Source organism: Rhinichthys klamathensis, unplaced genomic scaffold, assembly GCF_029890125.1.
Source record: "Rhinichthys klamathensis goyatoka isolate OS25496 unplaced genomic scaffold, OSU_Roscu_1.1 h1tg000229l_1, whole genome shotgun sequence".
In the NCBI taxonomy this organism is placed as follows: domain Eukaryota; kingdom Metazoa; phylum Chordata; class Actinopteri; order Cypriniformes; family Leuciscidae; genus Rhinichthys; species Rhinichthys klamathensis.
In genome coordinates this window covers 958,430-981,034 of record NW_026606753.1, presented here as the reverse complement: position 1 = coordinate 981,034, position 22,605 = coordinate 958,430, and the positions used below count along the sequence as shown (strand labels likewise).

The 22,605-nt window shown below is 37.1% G+C and overlaps 1 protein-coding gene across 1 annotated transcript in view; it reads left to right on the top strand.

The window, feature by feature from the left end:
- sh3d19 (SH3 domain containing 19) overlaps window positions 1-22,605 on the top strand; it is a 40,193-nt gene extending 17,588 nt beyond the window's left edge. Inside the window, exons 10-20 of the mRNA XM_056265090.1 lie at window positions 19-59; window positions 267-507; window positions 16,931-16,999; window positions 17,140-17,283; window positions 17,418-17,490; window positions 17,703-17,833; window positions 18,479-18,549; window positions 18,723-18,949; window positions 19,650-19,696; window positions 22,177-22,351; window positions 22,448-22,605. Of these exons, the coding sequence (XP_056121065.1) occupies window positions 19-59; window positions 267-507; window positions 16,931-16,999; window positions 17,140-17,283; window positions 17,418-17,490; window positions 17,703-17,833; window positions 18,479-18,549; window positions 18,723-18,949; window positions 19,650-19,696; window positions 22,177-22,351; window positions 22,448-22,464 (1,236 nt within the window). The 3' untranslated portion in view covers window positions 22,465-22,605. The remainder of the gene's footprint in view (window positions 1-18; window positions 60-266; window positions 508-16,930; window positions 17,000-17,139; window positions 17,284-17,417; window positions 17,491-17,702; window positions 17,834-18,478; window positions 18,550-18,722; window positions 18,950-19,649; window positions 19,697-22,176; window positions 22,352-22,447) is intronic.

The following is a 22,605-nucleotide window of genomic DNA, read 5'->3' as shown; positions in this document are numbered from 1 at the left end:
CATGATTTGTCCCCTCAGGACTCCTTCAGTTTCTCATCTGACATGTCTCTTCCACCACGGTAACTGAATCCTGTATTTATTCACAGCTGTCCTAATATCGGTTTCTCAACCTTATAAATGTGCCTTTATGCGTTTTTCTTTTCATGGATATTTGAATTGATATTTGATATTTGCAGTATAAGCCAGTGAATAAAGAGTTTCAATGCTGACAACATGTGAACACTTCTGGTACTGTGCCCTTAAATTCTGTGTAAATAATATTTCAGGCCCAGTGGAGGAAAGGTTCTGCCTCCTCGCCCACCACCAGCTAAAACAGGCCCGGGAAGACCGCCTCCTCCACGAAAAGATGGCTCCCAACGTCGGCCCTCAGATCCGGGACTTTCACAAATAGTCCCAGCAAAACAACAGCAACCTCAATGGCAGCAACAAAACCGCAGAGCTTCGAAAAAGGGACCTGCTCTACCGCCTAGACCCAACCCTGGACATCGTCTTTACAACAAATACACAGTGAGATGTTATTTTACTTGCATATTTTCTTGATTGAAAGCCACACTATGCAAATGTTTGCCTTCTAATGGTTAAAAAATAAAACATTGTTTTGGTTGTGCTTTGCCTCTGCGCAGAGGAATGTTGTTCACGGCACCAGTGTACACATGGAAATCTAAAAGAGATGTAATCTGAGCAGGTTCCATATCTTACGCTCTTGTTTTTGACTTAATAAAGTCTTGATAAATAAATCACGTAACAAAAGTCTACATTTAAAGTCATCATGAAACGGAAAGTGCCTAGTGCGAGACTTGATCTGGGTTGGATTTCCTGATAACGTTGTCTCTTAGCACATACCTCAGGAAGTTGCTTAAGATATACCTTCTTACATGCGACGTTACCAGGTGCTGTCCATGGCGATGGTGCTGAATTTGTTGATATCGATGACTCGAGAATCAATTATGGTAACACTTTACTTGAAGGGGTGTACATAAGACTGACATGACACCTTCATAACCATGACATGACATATGTCATGAATATGAAGTAGGGTTTATGCATGTTTATGACAACTGTCATTAAGTGTCTTTCGCTCAATAATGACATTTTGAATGCAAATATGACATTGTTTAAGATGTCTTTGTTATGACACCTTGACATAAACCATAACATAACCTGTCAGTGTCTTTGTCATGACAACTTGAAATTAAATTAAGTTAAACTGTCATGTGGTTGGTTTTGACATTGGCTGCCATAAGGCCATTATAACTGTGTCATGAATATTTTTCGTGACCTCAACTACAGTGGTACAAATTGAATTTGTCATTAAACCGTTATAATGGCTTCATGACAGCCAATGTCAAAACCAACCACCTGACAGTTTAATGTAGTTAACCAATAAAGCTAAGTGGTTTCTTAAGTTTGATAATTAATCTGCTATGTCATGTTTATGACAGGTTGTGTTGTCTTAGTAATGTCAAGTTGTCATGACAAAGACACTGACAGGTTATGATGTATTGGTTTATGTCAAGGTGTCATAACAAAGACATCTCAAACAATGTCATATTTGCATTAAAAATGTCATAATTGAGCGAATGACACTTAATGACAGTTGTCACAAACATGCATAAAACTTCCTTCATATTCATAACATGTGTCATGTCATGATTATGAAGGTGTCATGTTAGTCTCATGCACACCCCTTCAAGTAAAGTGTTACCTCAATTATTCACTCGTGCAGGGGCTGCTTCACGAGAAAGCGGTGTTCTTTATAAAAAAAACACTTCAGAAATAGTTGAAATTGCATTTATTAGGACTCATGGGATATTATAAAAAATAATCCAAACTATAATGAGATCGTTGCAAGTGGGAGGGAAAGTTATTTTGATTTAAGATTATTAGGGAACATGAATTAAAAAAAGAATAATGGTGTGCACGGATAAATCATTTAGAAGCAATATATTCCCTAAAAAACATCAAAAATGGTCAACTTAGATTTCATGGTGACTTTAAAGGAACACGCCGACTTTTTGGGACTTTAGCATATTCACCGTATCCCCCAGAGTTAGATAAGTCCATACATACCCTTTTCATCTCCGTGCGTGCTGTAACTCTGTTTGACTTTCCCACCGCTAGCCTAGCTTAGCACAAAGACTGGAAGTAAATGGCTCCAGCTAGCATGCTGCTCCCAATAATAAAATATATTCTCAGAAGGCGAAGCACTGCTACTTGGGCGGAGTAGTAGCCGTCCAAGTACCAGTGCTTCGCCTTCTGAGAATATAGTTCCCAGTATGTATACGGTTAAAGGATGACTGTGTCTCATATGACCTTGTTATTTGTACACACTGTGACTATACAAATCACAACATATAAATAGGAAAAGGTTGGCGTTATTTTGTCACTTATTGGGAGCAGTATGCTAGCTGGAGCCATTTACTTCCCGTCTTTGTGCTAAGCTAAGCTAGGTCTACACTGTTAGACATTTTATTGTATTTTTGTGGTAACTTACTGGCAGCACTATTGCCAGTAAGTTACTGTAAGTTCCCCTTTACAGTAGCTTACCTGTAAATGTGTTTTACGGTATGATACCCTTACTGTAATTTCATTTTACGGTATGATGCCCTTACCGCGATTTAATTATACAGTAAGATGCCATTACCGCGATTTAATTTTACAGTAAGATGCCCTTACTGCAATTTAATTTTACAGTAAGATGCCCTTACCGTGATTTAATTTTACAGTAGGATGCCCTTAATGTAATTTCATTTTACAGTAAGATGCCCTTACCACATTTTCATTTTACAGTATATTGCCATTACTGCACTTTATTTTTACAGAATGAAAAAATAAATTTACTTTAATTTATATTTTACATGAATGCTATTGAATTTAATAAATTCCCAAAAAATTGACTTGAGACCTTGTACATCAGCATATTCTTTATTCACTGTCACAATCAATTACATCCATTTTATACATTGTGATGCAACATTAGGCAAGGCAGTTTTATTTATATAGCACATTTCATACACTTTGGCAATTCAAAGTGCTTTACACAGTAAGGAATTAAAATAATCACAAAATAAAAGCAAGGAAAATTAAAGTTTTAATACTCGTTTTTCAAACGAGTCATAAGCCGTTTCATTGTGACGTCAAGATGAAACATTAGCATATTGCCCGCCCACTTATTGCGCGCAGACACCACGGAAAACTTGAACCTCAAACACTGCAGCTGATTCCTGTGGATGCTGGACAGCATCATGTCGAAAAGACGCTGTGCTCTACAATGTGACCGTTAAGCCAGTTTTTTTTTCACCGCTCAAGGACGAGCATGTGAAGAATCAGTGGTTAAAATTTATCTTTACCATGATACCACAGCAGTATAATCCTAAACTTTTGCTGTGTTCCATTTATTTTACTGACGACTGCTTCTCAAATCTCTGAGTTCAATGCAGGATTCGAGAACCGCTTGCTCTTGAAAGATGGTGTTCAAATACTTAGTTTTGAGTTTTATATTGTGTAGGTCTCCTGCTAACTGGTCTTACTGAAATACTTCTGCTAAGCAGCTGTGGGCCACTATTACCTAAAACTGTGTCTATTAATGCAGATTGTCTGTCGTTCTCACTACTTTGAGGAAAGATTAAGCATGGAGCAAGATTTGTTTTATGTTACATTAGTCATTCACGCTAGAGCTCGGCTAATGTATCCGCAGTTTCCATGTGTTCATCGCAATAAATTAGAAAAATACTCTGTAAATAAATAAGTACAAGTAAAATTAAAGCTGCAAGCAGCGATGAAAGGGCCCTCGCACCCGTGCCACCGCCACCCGGTGGCTTTAGGAAGACAGAGCACGGTGGGCAGTATGTAAATATAGGGGGAATATGTTAAAGTAATTTGCCCCACCCAATTCTGAAACCCACATCACATGTACATTTTCACCACTTCTGAAGTGTGTGCAAAGTTTCATTAGTTTTCGAGCATGTTTAAGCCGGAGGACTATGTCAAAGTCATTTATTTTTATCACACTTCCTGCTACCAGCAGGTGGCGCTATTACAATAATCTAATATGAGGATGGTCATGTGTTCAGGACAGGACTCTTATCACACATGTGAAGTTTGGGGCAGATCGGACATTGTATGCCTGAGTTACTGCAGGCTGTCTGTGGTTGCCTAGCAACATCGGAACTGCATCATTTACACAGAAGTTATCTGATGATGCATATTTCACGCAGAGGCTGAAATTGGATTTGCACATCTACATTTTTGTCAGGCCGCCGAGGTCACATCCTTCGACGAAAACTCTAGATCTTCCCAATTTAACGTCACAAAGGCCTTAAGATTAGACTGACAAAATATTATGTGGATCTGATTTAATCTCTAGGAGGAGTTCGTTAAAGTACAACATCAGGAAATTACGAAAAATGCACAAAATCTAGGAGGAAGTTCAAAATAGCTCACTTCCTGTTGTGTTTAGGGCTATGCTCCAAGAGACTTTTTTGTAGGTATTGGGTCATTACATGTATGTACCAAATTTCATACCTGTACGTGAAACGTAGAGCCGGGGCAAAATCTGGGGGCAATAATTTACCGAATTTGCCCCACCCAATTTTGAAAACCATATCACACGTAAATTTTCACCACTTCTGAAGCGTGTGCAAAGTTTCATGAGTTTTTGAGCATGTTTAGGCCCTCTAAAAAGCGATTCTTTTAAGAGAAGAAGAAGAAGAAGAAGAAGAATAATAAACAGAGCAAAAACAATAGGGTCCTCTCACCATCGGTGCTCGGGCCCTAATAATCGGTTTGTTGATGGACATGCACTTGTTAAAGGGATAGTTCACCCAAAAATGAAAATTCGGTCAGTAATTACTCTCCCTCATGTTGTTCTAACCCCGTAAGACTTTCGTTCATCTTCGGAACACAAATTAAGATATTTTTTATTAAATCTGAGAGCTGGATCACTCCTCCATAGGCTTCTATAGGATTGAAACTTGCCGGGCCAGAAAAGTTATTAAAGACATCGTTAAAATTAGGGATGGGGCCGATCCGATCCAGTATCGGGTCCGAGACCAGTGTAATTCACGTATCGGATTTTCCCGTCCCAACCTGCGGAGATATCCGATATCCATGAGCCATGTCTGCGCTTTAACGTTGTCTGCTGAAATGACTCCAAAAGTGACTCCTGCCGGAGGAGTCTGCTAGCTGGCTGCAAACTGCGGAATGGATTTCCTGAACGGAGGCGCGGCTCAATGAGACACAGAGTTATGAGACACGCCTCCGCTCAGGAAATCCATTCCGCAGTTTGCAGCCAGCTAGCAGGAAAGCATTGAGCAGCATTGTGTCCCCTGTGGAAAAACTTCACACTGGAAACACTGCAGAGCAACACAGCAAAAAGCAATGTTTGCAAAGCCGTAATTCAGAGAGGTGGAACCTCCCTCGCGTCGGTCAACACAACGAACGATATCAAACATTTAAAAAAGCACCACGTTAAAGAGCACAAGTTTTTTAAAAATAAATAAGTCCTCACGTTATGTCAATCACGCTTGCACACTGCCACTGAAACTTTCGTCCGTCAAAAAAATAATAAATTTGAATCGGGTTCGATTTTCTGCGTTTTTCGCATCCGTAGCAAGCAGTTTGAATGGTGTTTTGACAATTCAGAGCCACCGAATCACGAATACGATTTCGGACTCAGTGTGCAAGGGCCTTAAGATGTTTACAGTTATTGCACTTTTCCTATATTTCTAATATTTGACATTTTAAAACCTTGATTTGTTGATGCTACAAGAGCCAGTGTACTGGATTTGTGCTGTTCAGATGCACACTGTTTTATTGATAGTGTGTGTGTAAGATGTTTACACTTGCACGTTTCTTATATTTCAAGACTCAAGTATTTGACATTTTGGGAATGTAATAAATATTGACATGACAATCAATTTGAAACCCTTACAGTTGCATATTTGATTTCAGAATGGGATTTTTCCTGTTAACAGGATTTCCTGTTTTTCTGACTTCCTTTTCTGACCTTATACTTATACTATAAAGTTGCCTTTTGGGACATACATGCATACATACGTACATATCATACTTGCCTGTTGAGAGGAGTTTATTTCAGCATCATATAAAATCAACAATAATGATAATAATAATATTAAAGCAAACAGCTCTGGTATCGGAATAGAATCGGTATCGGCCGATATCCAAATTCAGGTATCGGGATCGGATCGGCAGTGAAAAAATGTGGATCGGTGCATCCCTAGTTAAAATAATCAGAGTGACTACAGTGGCTCAACCTTAAGTTTATCAAGTGACGAGAATACTTTTTGTGCGCAAAAAAATAAATAAATAACGACTTAATTCAACTATTCATTTCCTTCTCTGTGGGCCTCTAGTTAGTTCACGTAGTGTAACTGCGCAGCGTTTCTGGCCCGGCAAGTTTCAATCCGATAGAAGCCTATGGAGGAGTGATCCAGCTCTCCGATTTAATCAAAAATATCTTAATTTGTGTTCCGAAGATGAACGAAAGTCTTACGGGGTTGGAACAACATGAGGGAGGGTAATTACTGACAGAATTTACATTTTTGGGTGAACTAACCCTTTAATGCTGATGCTGAGGAATTACAGTTGCAACATCTCACAATGTACCTCAAACTGAGTAGTGTATTACTGAGAAACGTCCTGCTCGAGTCGTCCTTGTGATGGAGGTTCGGGTTGAATAACGAGTTCTTCCAATGTTTCATTATTGGACTCACGCTCGGATTGATATGGTAAAATCGACGTCATTGTTCGTCACTGTGTTTAGTTTACGGTGTAGGAAGCCTCAGGACAGCTGATGTTGTTATGGCAATGGGCGTTTTTGTTTTCGACACATGCGCTGTACGCGGTAAACCAATCACAACAGACTGAGCATTCTGGCCAATCAGAGCAGAATAGCTCGTGAAAAGGAGGGATTTAGAGAGATTGATTAATCTGACGAGTAGTTTGAGAATCATTAAAAAATGTGGTGATGTGCAAATGTATATTATGAGAAAATTAAACAGTTTTTTTACCTTTGATGCATCTAAACCTGTTGTAGGAGACTGCAAAACAACATTAGGAAACTTTAAAATAGCATAATAGGGGCACTTTAAAACAGTTTTATAAGGAATTAAAAGAGATATACGATACAGTTATAAAATTAATTAAAGAGTAAAAAGATGATACATAGATAACCTTCTCATCTGGCAAAACACCGGCGTATCATAATTTTCACAACTCTGAGATTTTCCCATGGTGATTATACTGTGTCTGTGGTGTTCTTTCGGCGCGCCTAAGAAATATATTGGACGTATCCAATAGGCCCGATTTTTCCCTAAAATCATACAGGAGAAGCTCTAGGACTGACTCACGGTGTAACCTCGGGTTCACTGCCACATCAGTCCGCACCCCACAGAACCTCGATTTTAATAACACATCAAACTCACTACTCTACCACAGACCCAGGTCATCAGCAAGGTTTCATCTCTCAAATTCCCCAATTAAGTATTTTTTTGTTTGTCTCTTACCCAATTCGCAGAGCCATTGAGTTCAGTTTAGAATCAAAAGGAGAATTCAAAACTGAATTCATAACAAATCAAAGCAGAGATAATGACAATACGTAAAAAAAAAGCATGAAGCATGAAAAAGCATCCCAGTTGGTCTTGACTGGCCTCCATACCGATAAACCACTGATGGCTGATCTGAAAAAACAAAACAAAAAACAAAAACAGAGAAAATGTGTGAGAAATGGTCATGAGTTTACAACATGTTACTGACAGTATTTTTATTTTTGGGTGAACTATCCCTATAATTGCCTGAATGTACAATTACGTAAAAGGTACACTGAGTAACCTAATAGCCCTTAAAACTTAAATCTGAATTATAAAGCTTTTGTAGCATTACAAATATTTTTACTGTCACTTTTGGTCAATATAATGCATCCTTGCTGAATAAAAGTATTATTTTCATTCAACAACCAAAAAAATTATAATAATTACTGACTGAACAGTAGTACTTTCTATTTCAGATAACTTAAATGCTGTTCTTTTGAACTTTCTATTCAAAGAATCCTGGAAAAAAAAGTGTACAACTGAAAATAATCAGAAATGTTTCACACAAGTGCTCCTAAAAATAAATGTAAGCGTAGAGCCCTTGCAAGTTATGCATTACAATGTTAATCACATAATGCATCTGATAGTTAGTCAAAACATATACTTACAAAGCCAAAGATGCTCAGTGCTGTGGCTCTTAAAAGAGCCTTTGAGCTAGAGCCCTGCACGGGCCTCAAATCTAGGCCCTAGCCCGGCCCTGGCCCGAGACGCTCAGGCCCTAGCCCGGCCCGTGTCCGACAGCTCATTAGAATGATCAGCCCGAGTCCGACCCGAGCCCGTAAAAAAAAAAATAATAATAATAATAATAAAAAAAAAATTCACAGCCTGCCCTATGTTGCAGTCAGTAAAACAGATATTTTTTTCTTCTCAATGGCAAAGTATTTACCAGTAAGTTTATTTTCATTTCTTTATAAAGTTAATTTAGAAAAATGTTTTTTTTTTTTTATGACGACCAAGCAGCCGACAGTGAGTTAAACATGTTTGATCCATTTATAGCCTCTCAAATCAACACTTTACTTGGCTACAATACAATCCATATATATAAAACAACTTAAGCATATCACACAGACAGTTAACGTTTGTTTAAACGTTTATTGTCATTTTTGAAAAGCTGAGGCAAACTGCTCTGCTGCTCAGTCGCAACAGCGCTCGCAAACTAAATGAGTTTACAATACAATACAGAGAATGCAATCTAAACAAATCAAATAAATTACATTAAAAACAAACATGCAGGTTATCTTACCTCAAAAATCAAGTCTTCACTACAGAACATGGCCATTCTTATTTCCAATAGTTTTCAACAGACTCATGAAAATAAAGTCCAATCAAACAAAAAACAACCTCCTAACATGGCTAAGAACAGTCTCAGAGCATCGTGAAGAAAAAGCACAGCATCCACAGTGGAAGGTTTTAATCCAGTCGTACTTTTTCCAGCTGCGCTGAAGTCACGCTCGCCACCGGGACACTAAACACAGAACGAGCCGGTCGCACGAATCTCAGATCGCGCCGCCGGGAAACCTGTGCGTGTGCGTGAGCAGACTGTCATGTGTCAGTCATGTCAGTGTGATAGGTTATAAAACGTCTTTCTATGTTTGCTTTTCAATCGTCATCTTCTCATATTTTATTTTAATTAATGTCTAAAATAGGCTATAAAAAAAGATAAGCCTAAAACAGGTCCGAGGCCCGGCCCGCGTGTGAACTATGACGTGAAAATTGGCCCGAAGCCCGGCCCTAGAAGCGTAAATAAGTCGGGGCCCGTCGGGCTCGGGCTGAAATGCAGGCCTCTACTTTGAGCTGTAGTTAGCTCCTGTTGACACAGGGAAAAGAGAGAAAAAGAAGAAACATTATTTTTCATTATAATTATTGGCTAATATGACTATATGTTATGAACATGATAAATCACAGATCTAGGATGACTGCTAGATTGATCACTTACACAGTCAATCAGATTACAGTTTTACCAATAATTGACATAGAATTTCTAAAATATGTTGCAATGAATATTTTTTTATTAATCTATTAGTCTGCCATTACATTGCTTTAAATTCGTTACTATTTTAACATGTCATATTTCTGTTATGTGCAGAGTGAATCCAGAATGTATATGTAACTTATGTAGCCGTCACATCTCTTACATCGTGTACACTTTGTTATGAGAGAGCGCGAGAGAGTGCCTTTGAGAAAACGCGCAAGGCCTAACGTTAACGTTAGGTCCTAAACACCACACACATTTAACTGACGAGTAAAATATGCCATATCTGGTCGTAAAAAAGACGGGAAACCATTGTTTGTGTAAATACTAGATTGGGTCCATCTAACGTTACTGGAAAAGGCAGTCAGTCAATTCTATGACATTTCAGTTAATGTGATATGAAAATGGCGGTTTTTGAGGAAAGTTCCTTCAGATTCTCCTGTAATAGCCATACTTCATACATTTAGCTATATTTAATTGATATTGGTAATGGTTTACTTTGTAAAAGTAATGTATAAAAGAATTTGTTCAGTAAAAAGTACTTACCTCCGAAAAACTCACAGCTGGCGTCTAGCGATGCGATCCACTCTCAGCAGGGACGTCCGTTATGAGCGCGCACTCTCGACACGTGACGTCACACAACAAACCTCAGTTTACATTCTGCCAGGTTGTCGCGGGCTTTGCACGAGGGCAACAATTTAAATTTTGTGAGGTGTAAGCAAAGTTTATATATATATATATAATTTAAAATAATGAAAAAATACATTTATATCACCACACGTGTGCTGTTTTACCTGGCATAAATAAAAAAATAAATAAAAATAAAAAAAATGATTGCCTGAATGGGAACCATAGATGGGAACCAGTTGTGGATTTAAAATATATATATATTTATTGGAGAAAATGCTAATATAAAAATTACTCTGGTCTCTCACTAAGAACTCATTTGAAATCTTTCCATTCATGTGTTTTTTTTATTTATTTTTATTTAACTTTCAGCGTGTGCATATAGCTTATAAATGAGAATGCAGATTCATGATTTTCATCTGCAGAACAAGATGGGGGGGGAAAACTATAAAACATTATTAAATGACATTTTAATATGCCTAAAACATAAATATAATATGCATATAGCCCTATAAGCAGGGCTCGACATAAGCAATGGCCCGATGGCCCGGGGCCAGTAAAAGTGTATGTCGGGCTAGTTGATTGGCCAGTCACTTGCCCGCGCGGGCCAGTAACTGGCCATCAGCAAAACAAACAGCAAACGTCATACACAGTGGCGCGAAGAGTGTCAATGTTTCTTCAGGTTATTTATAACGTGTTAAAATGTCAAAGAACTACGAGGCTAATACGAGAAAGAGTACCGAAACCCTGTATTAAACGGGACTGAATTTTGAAAGACCGCGCTGTATCGATAAGCTCGGACGTTATCGGTTCTGCTGTCGGTAGGCTACTGGAGAAATACACGTAGGCTATCATTTATTATTGCTATAAAGACGTTTTTTTTTTTTTTTTTTACCATCTCGCTGAGTCGCCAGCCATTTCTATAATAAAATTAAACCATTTGTCTGTGATGCATTTTTGCTATTCGCGCAGTCCAGAAGAGAGAGAGATCTCACGCGGTGCCACCCCAGTTAACACATAACGTTCCCCTAACGTTAGTTTTTGGTTCCCGTTTGGTTATTTTTTTGGGAACCAAATACTAACGTTAGGGGAACGTTCTTTTTAGGTTTTATTTTTATGTAACCATAAAAAAACGTTCCCAGAACGATGCAGGGTGGTTACTTTTAAATAACCCAAAAATAACTTATAAAGAACGTTCCCTAATGGTTATATTTAAGTTATTTTTTTGTAACCATAAAACAACGTTCCCAGACTGTTGCTGGAAGGTTCTCTTTTTAATAACCTCAAAACAACTTATAGAGAACGTTCCCTAATGGTTATTTTTAAGTTATTGTTTTGCAACCATAAAACAACGTTCCCAGAACGTTGCTGGAAGGTTATTTTTGAATAACCTCAAAACAACTTATAAAGAACGTTCCCTAATGGTTATTTTTAAGTTATTGTTTTGCAACCATAAAACAACGTTGCCAGAACGTTGCTGGAAGGTTATTTTTGAATAACCTCAAAACAACTTATAAAGAACGTTGCTTAATGACTATTTTTTAAGTTATTGTTTTGTTCTCAGAACGTTGCTGGAAGGTTCTATTGAGAAGGAAAAAATAAGTTGTAACCTTCCATAATGTGATCATGCAATAAATGCTACAATGACTTGTGCATCAATAATGCGCTTATTTTCTGGGGCGGCACCTAGAAATGCACATAATGGATTTATTTTCGTTTTGAATTGTTTTGTTTAAAAGACATTTCAAGCATTCTATAGTTCCTCATGTCTGTGAGGCATACCTGAGTTTCGGTTAATTAATTTATGATAAGATTTGCTCTCCAGTTCACGCAATGCAATCGCGCCGCGCCTCCATGTCATGTCTGCTATATGTTTGATTCTTATTTATTATAGCAATTGGTTGATGGAAATTTGATTAAAATTAAGATAAAATTTATACAAAACGAAATTCACTTTAAAGAAAGGCTTTCCACAAAACAAAACTTAATGAAGTGGTCAAAATCATGTCTGACCCATCATGTCTCCCGATATATTGCTCAACTCATGTTGTTCAATTTTCATAATCATCAGATGGGGAAAAAAAAAAAAATATTAGTTCAACAAATATGAAACTAAATGTGCTTATTTAATGGCTACATTTAGTTTCATATTTGTTAAACTATTATAGAACGGGCCATAGATCTCCAAAATTAGTTTAAAATTCATAATTTAATATTTATGAGATTTTTTTAAAGTAATGTTCTAATTCTAGATATTTATATTTGTAAATGCTGCAATCATGCATGCTTTTGACGTGCTTTAATCAATGGCCGTGCGCGTGAACTTTCGAGTCGCAAACATTGGAGCGGCGCAGAGTTGCCATGGAAACGACGCGGGACTACTGCGACTGACAAGCAGCAAAACTCCCTCTCTCGCTGTTGTTTTCACTGCTTTCAGGTGAGATTAGTCTCTAAAATCACACAAATAATACACACAACTGTTCTTGACACTTCTCTTACTTGTAATTGACACACTTTTGTTGAATATTTACTTTATACACATGGTTTAGTGTCTTCGGAAAAAGTCCGTTAGCATCTAAACCGTTTTCAGAAGAGGTAAGTTAGCAGCTATCGTTAAGCTAACATTAACTCGGTTGAGCTTTTGTTTATGAAAGTTTGGGCTTTTAATAATCTCTTATGTGTAGATGAGAGTTTTTGTAAAGGTTTTACTTGGAAGTGAGCTAATTTATTTAACATAAATGTAAACAAAGGTATGTAGCCTACTGTTAATCGGTGACGTCACTTACATGGAGCTTGAACATTGGCTGAAACTAGCTGCTCAGTGGTAAACAAATATTGATAAAAAAAAATTCTGTGATTTCAGCAGCAACAAAATAACACCTCTAAAACAGAGTGGAAGCTCCACGGCTTCAACATTTCTGAAGAAAGCTGCTGCCAGAGATGTAGGAAACACAGGTGAACCGAGGAAGCTCGTTAAATAACTTCCATTTTGTCACAATATTTTATCTATATCACCACTCATGTCATTTTCTTATTTTTTTTTAATTGATCAAATTTACATTTTTAAAGTGTATAATTTATTTTAAGGTTTTGACATCCAAACAAGTGACACTGTATGAGCAATACTAAATGAATAAGCAAACCTAAAAATAAATTCTGTTATCCTAATTAAGAAATTATTTTCTGTATATTCTTTCTCTTTTCTGCATTTCCCCTCTGCTGTAGCTTTTTCCTTTTAATAAACCTGGCATTGTATAATAATATTGTTGGCTCAGGCTCTGTGACAAATGGTTTGTTGTGTTCCTAGATCCTTCAATGTTGATGCCCGCACAGCAGAGGAGTTTTTGTCCTGATCATCATCTCGAAGACGCTATGAACAGTGTTGGGAGTAACGCGTTACAAAGGTAATACATTAGAGTAACATATTACTTTTTGCTGTAACACAGTAGTGACACAGCATTACTAATCAATTTTCAGTAATATTTTACTCGTTACATGTTCAGTAAGGCTTGCGTTACAACAGACTTTTAGTTTTAATTGTATAACAAACAAAAAAACAGCAAGACCGCGAGACATTAACGAATGAAAAATGCAAGTAGGTTAAGTTACCTGTTCGTGGTCAGTCAGTAGCCGCGTGTGGTGTCCAAGTTTGTAAATAAAGACTAAATGGCAGCGTCTGATATATATGTATTGCGATTTATTTTTTACAGGAGTGCTGTGAGGCATGATTTCGGCCTCTGTGCTCGCGCTGGCCAGTGGAAAAGCGGCTAATGGATGAAGATGGCAATGGCATGAAGAAGACTATACATTCACGAGATGGATGTATGCGCATTAGGCTAATCGTTCTGTGTTTTCTTTCTAAACAGTTAGGCTATGTTTAGGTGGTATTTTTCATGTTTTAATCACGCAATCATGTTTTTGGTGCGGTGGTGACGCGTTCATGTAACATGTAAGTAAGGGTGGCGGCGGCGCTGCCGATAAAGCACCTAAAAGCGGTCACAAAGAACCGACAAAAGCATTGATTATGAATGTCAAATATAGATAGATATATATAAAATCACCAACTAACCCCCGTAAATGTTGAAAATACTGTACGATCCCATGAGAAACATTATATAATAATGTTACTATTTGTTATATTTGCAGATGACTGTGGTGAAGATGGAAGAGGCTTTCAAGTGCATGATCTACAATTAGACTACTAATAAAAATGTTTTCGTAGTTACTTTGTTTTCGTTTCGCCTTTTGCGCATGTGTTAAATGTGATGCATAGCCTATATGATTGTGGTTTTGTGTGTGTGTGTGTGTGTGTGTGTGTGTGTGTTTAATCAACAATTAAACAATGAATCGACAAAAACATGGACTGTATAGGTTGATTATTTATAGAGATTTACTGTTGTATTTTATTTAAGTAAAAAAAAAAGATGAATTGTTGTTGAACGTAAAGAGAACTTTACGGGCTAACTAAAAACAAACCATGTTCTGGGAACCAAAAACTAACGTTCTGAGAACGTTCTGGGAACTAAAAGCTAACGTTCTGGGAACCAAAAACTAACGTTCTGGGAACTAAAAACTAACGTTCTGGGAACTAAAAACTAACGTTCTGATAACGTTCTGGTAACCAAAAACTAACGGTCTGGGAACCAAAAACTAACTTTCTGAGAACCAAAAACTAACGTTATGAGAACGTTCTGGGAACCAAAAACTAACGTTCTGAGAACGTTAAGAAAACTTTCCTGGCTAACCAAAAACAAACTATAAAAAATAACGTTCTGAGAACCAAAAAATAACGTTCAGAGAACGTTCTGGGAACCAAAATCTAACGTTCTGAGAACGTTCTGGGAACCAAAAATTGTTAGCTGGGACAACACGCACAACACCTGACGGAGGACAGAACTAAACATTCAAGTTATGGTTACACTTTAGATCTGTGATATTAGTATGATTTTATTTTAGATTTCGGCTTCCAAAGATTATAGAATATATTTGAGGTAAAACCATTAAAAACTGCATTCTGTCTAGCGCAACTTCCTTCCCTTCGCAGCAGTACACTGTCATTTCTCCTTAAAACTCAAACTTTAAGACAGAATCAGCACGATCGGTGATTGTTGTAAAATGCAGTCTCGTCTGTTGCTAAATTGCGGGACGCGTTTAATAATAAAAAGAGCTATTAAAAGCACAAAAATCTGCGCAAGAGATGCGGTTCCCAATGCAGCGCGCGCTCCGAAACATACCGTAACGGGACAAGCAAATTATACTTTGGGCTTCATGTGCGGGTCTAAACGATCAAATGTACACAAAAATGTGTCAAAATGACTGGCTTGGAGATTCACTTAAACAGTTTATGTCTAAAATGGACGCAGTTATGGAAATAGTTGGGAGAAAATATGGTGCATCAGTAGACTATTAGATCTGCACTCGTTCTTAAAGGGGAAGCAGTCTAATAAACATGCTGACGATCACGCCATTACTGAGAATCAAACAACAAAAGGCACAAAGAAAATCACTCGCAGCTCTCTTGAATGAATAACTTTAGCTTTAATAAGTAAGATGAGGAGACTGAGAAAAAAAGAGAGAGGGAGATGAGGAGAAAGCAGGTATTGACAAATTTACTGCACACTGACATTTGGTTATTTTTGCATGTGTCCAGGGGCTCTCTCTTAATTCCTGAACTCCCTTCGCTGTTTTGATTAATCCTAATGTATACAATAAATACAGTTTATTTCTTTCAGGGCCAGTCAAAATATAGAAGGGGCCAGCAAAACTCTGATCTACTGGCCCCGGGGGCCAGTGGGGATTTTTTTTTATGTTGAGCCCTGCCTATAAGTAATACAAGTTGTGTACACAATGAACAAAAGTGCAGTCATCCCATGAATTATAAGGCAATGATTACACCTTAATTGTACAGTGCTTATATGCCCATTCATATATAATGCAGAGATGCATTTACAGTAGCACTACTGCTTTTGCATTAACAGTAAAGTACTGCAAATACCCATATACAGTAAGTTACTGTAAATTTCATTAAAAATACCCACAATGCAGTGCATATTACAGTAGTTAACCGTAAATAATATAAATGGTATTTTACTGGGCTTTTTTGCGGTAAGTAACTGTAAAATTACGGCAAAGTCTAACAGTGTAGGCTAGGCTAGCGGTCAGACAGAGTTACAGCACGCACGGAGATGAAAAGGGTATGTTTGGACTTATCTAACTCTGGGGGATATAATAAGCTAAAGTCCCAAAAAGTCGTCGTGTTCCTTTAACAGTAGACATATTGATTGCTAGTATGATGTGGTCAAACGTTATAATGAGCTCATGCTACTAAGAGTATGCTACTAACATGGTATCAGTTCAGTAAAAAATCTTACCTGTTGAGTAAAAAAAAGCATCGCTGGGTTGCTTTTGATCTTCAAATCTCAGAGTTCTTGCCACCTCTGAAAAGCCAAGGCAATGTTGGTTCAGGTTTTATTACATAGGTGAATGACTTACCGGTATATGGAATTTGTCCCGACTGCTTTAAAATATGATTTTTTATTTTATTTTTATCAAAGTGTATCTGGGTAAAGTAAAGTCATGGTTTGGAAGATGGATTCTTTTTGCACTCTCATTAATATATATATATATATATATATATTATTATTTTTTTTTTATCAAAAAAGCTTTAATGATATTACAGAAGAACTGAAAAAAAATATTCAATTCTGCACTCTTTACACAGCTTGAGATCCCCCACGGCATTGCTGACTTTGACTACAATGGCACTAACACTGGGGAGCTCTCCTTTCAGGTGACCTCAAAGTCAATACATTCACATTATCCCCATAGTGCTGTCTTCTTAAGTTACTGATGGTTTTTGTGTTGTTCTGTCAGTGAGTTTCAGTTGTTAGAAATGTTAGAAATGTTGTTTCTATTCTTTATTCCCTACAGAAAAATGAAGTCCTCGTCTTACTTGAAGAATTAGACAGCAAAAACTTTGAATGCCAAGTAGGAAACGCTAAGGGCACAGTGCAGAAAACACATATGAAGATTATCACACCCTTAACAGATTTACCCAACAATTCAGTACCACAGGTAATCAATAGTTGAATCAGTGTTTAATATTGGTTGTAATAGTAAGTAAGCGTATTATCCCTGAAATAATTTTAGTTTACTATCCTGTCTTGTAATGTCAGCATACTATCTTGGCTCTCAATGTGTTTCTACAGAAAAATAGTTATTTTAGTGGCATGGTGGAAAATACTGGATCACAAGTGCAAGCCCTGTATGACTTCACTCCAGGTGAGACAGTTCTGTTCTGTGTAAGAAAACAAAGGTCTATTTTCCAAGCAAGCATATTTATGCATAGTGCTTTTTTGCTAAGTATAATCACCACATACAGTGCTGTTTAATTTTGTTTCTGTGAAATCCTTCATTAGACACATCTTTTTTTAAATCGCAGTTGTGAAGCAGCTCATAATATAATCATACATGGTTATGTGTTTGTGTTTCAGAGGGGCCGGGAGAGCTGGCTTTAAAGGCTGGAGATGTGGTTTCTAATGTAGAACAGTTGGACAGTGACTGGTACACGGGAACATGCAGAAATGTGTCTGGGTTCTTCCCCATTAACTACGTCAAGACACTGGTAAATATTGTATAAGGAATTTTAGTACAGTAGATGATGTCCTGAGACTTATTTTAAAGCATTAGTGGAACAAATCCCATGTAGTAGATTTAAAACATTAAAAAAAATATTGAATTGAATATTGAATAATGATATTATTTGGACCCTTTCTACAGCAAGTTTATATAATCTGATAACATTTTCTTTTTTAATCAATTTAGTAAACTTAAACCAATATTTTGTTTGAAATTAACTAGTCCCTACTGAGTGTTATCTTCATTTAGGCTAAACTGACAATCTTGTTATTTATTCTACAGTATACAGACACACACACACATATATTTTATCACACAATTCATTTATTTATTTCTAATTAGTTGATATATTTTTTTAATGTTTAAAGCTACAATATTACAAAATCACACAAATGTCATTTAATTTTATTTATACCAAATTTAGGGTTGTAAAAAGTATCAGAAACAGTTTGTATATTATTATTTTTCTTCTTCCTAAGATTGACGGTCAAGATTTTATCAATTAAGATTAAGCACCTCCTCTAGCTGACCATTTGTTGAGAAAAAAAGGTCCTATTGTGTTTACAATTTGTTTGTGTAGGACTGATAAAAGTGATTCGTATCTTCCAGTACCAATAATCTTGTTTTCCAGAACAAGCCTGATACATCTGCACCAGCACCCAGAAGTGAGTGGAAAACCAAACCATCTCCTGAGCCTGTCAGGTAAGTCATTCTCACAGGATTCGATTGTGAAAGCCCAATCACAAAATAAATGAACAGATTTCATTTTAAACTCAGATCTTTTGCTATGTTAGATTGACAAACACAAGTAGATAATTAATATGATTACCTTCAAAATACTCAAGTCATATTGTATGTCCCTGTGTTTTCCTCAGAGGCCCAAGGTGTGTTGCAAGGTTTGACTTTGACGGAGAGCGGAGCGATGAGCTCTCATTTTCTGAAGGTGATATGATTTGGCTCAAAGAATATGTGGGAGAGGAGTGGGCTCGTGGGGAAGTGAATGGCCATGTTGGCATTTTCCCTCTCAACTATGTGGAAGTGCTTGAGGATCTTCCTCCAGCCACAGTGCAGAAACCAGCTCAAAATAAGTTTGCGCTGCCTGGTAAGACCCCAAACAATATATCCATAAATTATGCACATTTCATTTAATGTTTAAACATTTTGAACACTCAAGCACTGAAGCACATACACTCATACTGTATAATACTGTAAACCCAAATGATGGAATTCTGAAATGCTCTGAACTTTGCCACTCCAGTTTCATAAAACAGCAGCACATTTGTAGATTGCTAATCTACATATAACACCAGTAGATCAGAATCAGCATCAGTGTCTCATTGACTCAATGAGTGGAACGTTCTCCCAATGGCGGGAATCTCAAGAATTCGCCCTTCTGTTTGTGTATCATTAAGGGCTGTATGAAACTGTGACCTCCATATTATTCATTACACTGCAGTGTACAGGGAGATTCACCTCTCGAGGACAGCTGCTCCTCTTCTCTCTGGCTCATGGTGAAAATTTACAGCCATCTACTGTATAGCAATAAAGTCACATTCATTCGTAAAATAGATTTTAGTGCAGGCTCTTTAAGAAGTCAGTCGAGTTAACAAAGTGAATTGAAATATTTGGCTGAATTGGGCTAGAAGAGATTTTAAGGACTTGGGACAATCTTTAGTGTACCGGTACATTTAAAAGTGCACAGCATTTCGTAATGAATTGTACTATTATTGCATGTGTTTGGTTACATAATATTCTGTTCTGGGCTGTAGATCTAATATATTGTGTTGTGTTTTATTTCTCAGGAAAGGCTGGTTCGTTTAAAGCACAAATGTCTTACAATGCCAGTGAGGTAACATTCCCCCATCTGTCACATTATCTCTTTTCTGTAGTAGTGAATGGCACTTAAAGTTGGGATGAAATGAAAATGAACTATTATAGATCGTATTGTGAAAATTAATCTATGCATGTTTCATTTCAAAACTCGCAATTTTTAATTAAAACCTCATAACTGGACTTTCCGGTGACTTATGCAACCCTGGCACTTTTGAGTGCAACACCCGCATCTTAAAATCCAATCAACTAATACATGGAACCAAGTCCCCATCCTATATTTTTAGTTTTACGATAATCCGTTACCCTCACTGCAAAAACTGATTTTCTTTCTCAGTATTTGTGTCTTGTTTTCCATTACTTGGATCAAGATACATTTACTTGAGAAGCAAAATTTACAAAAAATCTGCCAATGGGGTTGGAAAAATAAACTTAATTCAAAGGGAAAACAAAAACAGAGAAAACAAAAATGGCAAAAAAATGACCTTATTTTTGTGTACTTTTTTTTTTTTTTTTAACAAACACTTCTACATCCAACATTCGCTTCACATTTTTTCATAATATGAAGTAAAGGTCTTCTTTGGTCCTAAGATCTGTACTCGAACCCTACTTGAACACTTCTTACCCAAAGCTGACGTGCATGAATGAATTAGAAGAAGAAAGAAAGGACAAGACAGACCCGATAAAATTAGACTCATGTCCGACCCGGCCTGATGGCAAATAAGAAACACCACAGCAGGTATAGATTTAAAAATGATGCCCAATCTTCCTACTTTATTTGTAGATGAAATTCACTCTCTAATCCTTCTTCGTAACATTTATGTTAGCTACAGAATGGCCAAAAGTTTTGCTAGTGACATACATTTTGCAAAGTTTGCTGCTTCATTATATGTTTCTTTTGAATGCTGAAAAACAATGATAAGCATTTCATAAGTTTTAAAGGCTTTTATTGGCAAAAACATTCAATACATGCAAAGTGTCAATATTTACAGTGCTGAGCCCTTTTTCTTCATAACCTCTGCAATTCGCTCTGGCATGGAGGATATCAGCTTCTGGGCCAATGGCGAAACATTCACAATTTGTGGTCTTCTGCTTGTCCACTCGCCTTTTGAGGACTGACCACAGCTTCTCTATGGGATGATTAAGATCCGGGGAATTGCCTGGCCACGTATCCAAAATTTTAATTTAATGATCTCCGATCCACTTCATTATCACTTTTGCCTTGTGACAGTGCTCCATCATGCTGGAAAATGCACGGACCATCACCAAACTGCTCTTGGATCGTTGGGAAAAGTTGCTTTTGTAGGACGTTTGATACCATTCTTTATTCATGGCAGTGCTTTTGGGTAGAATTGTGAGAGAGGGCAATTTTCTTTATTTTCTTTTTTTTGGCCAATTAAGCTTTTTGCAATTATTTAAAATGCATCTGATCACTCTGCACAATAATCTGGAAACAATGTGAATTGTAACTGAAGCAGTTAACTTTGCGAAACACAACATTTATATCACTGCCAGTACTTTTGGCCACGACAGTACACTGTTAAGCCATGTTGCCAGATACTACTTTGTGAATGTCAATGTGTTTTCCGTGGATTTTCACAATTGTTGTGTTTGAGTACAAACATGACAAACCACTCATAAGCTTTATATTGCATTTCAAATGACATGAACATTTATATTAATGTTAATATGAATGAGCAAATCCCAGATTTCTTTCTCTCGAAAGCCTCGGTATAGAGAATGTAAAGTTGACATCACGCCATGTTGAATTTTGGGTAACTGTTTTGTTCATGCGCCATATTGTTATGAATGAGGATCCTGCTGTTTTTCTGCTATTGTTCCTAAAGGATTATTTTATGTGCATATGACTAACCTTTAAAATCATGTTTTTATTGATTTCTACTCAACATAACCTAATACTAAACATCTGCCCACTGCAAATAAAAAACCTACACTTTTTCAAAGGTCCAAGATCATAGCAAATGTTTTCTGTTATTAATGCGATATCATCTCCATATCATTCTTTCTCCCACTATATTTCAACAATTTAAACAAACAAAACAAAAGATAAGCAGGTATCAGTATCAATTTCAGTATTAGTAGCAGTGAGTGATCCTCACAAGATGGCGCCGCCGTCCCAGCATGCAACACGATGTGATGCATCTTCACATTCTCTATTGCAGAGTACGGATAGAGAAAGTGGGATAATAAAGTTGTCATAGAATATGTATTTCTTTCAAGTAATAAAATATTGTTTAATAACTAAACAATTAAAATAATATTTTTAATACAGGTCCACTTTTTTAAAAGCATATTTATTTAAAATTACCCAAGACCCGAGGCTACTAATATCAGACCTCACTGGTGTCTGAGGCACTCATCAGCGTTTTGAACCCGAACCAGCTCGGGTCGTTCCTCGGGTTTTCAGACAAAAGTGGACCCGTGAAGACCTCTAATATGAAGTGTTGCATCTGTGAGATGTCTGATGTATCTCTATAGGCTGGAGAGTGGGCTGTGGCACTGTATGACTTCACAGCGGAGACAGAGGGGGACCTGCCCTTCCAGCAGGGAGACAGGATCCTGGTCACGGATCACATAGATGATGAATGGTGGAGTGGAAGGATGAATGGCAGAGAAGGCTTCTTCCCCAAAGCCTTTGTAGAGGTTGTTACAGGTAAGTGGACAGGAGCAGGAAATATACTTAAAAAAAAAAAAAAAAAATCAGAATAAGCTTTTTTTAAAATATTTTGTCTTTTTCCTTTCTGTGCAGGTAGGAGGAAGTGGTAAAAGAATGATTCATCAGATGCAGCCTCAGAAGAACTTTTTTTGTGCGACTTGTTTCCAGTTTATTTTAATTGTGATTTTGTCTAATGTATTTATAAATGTTAATATTCTAAATCCATTGTATCCTAAAAATATATTAATGAA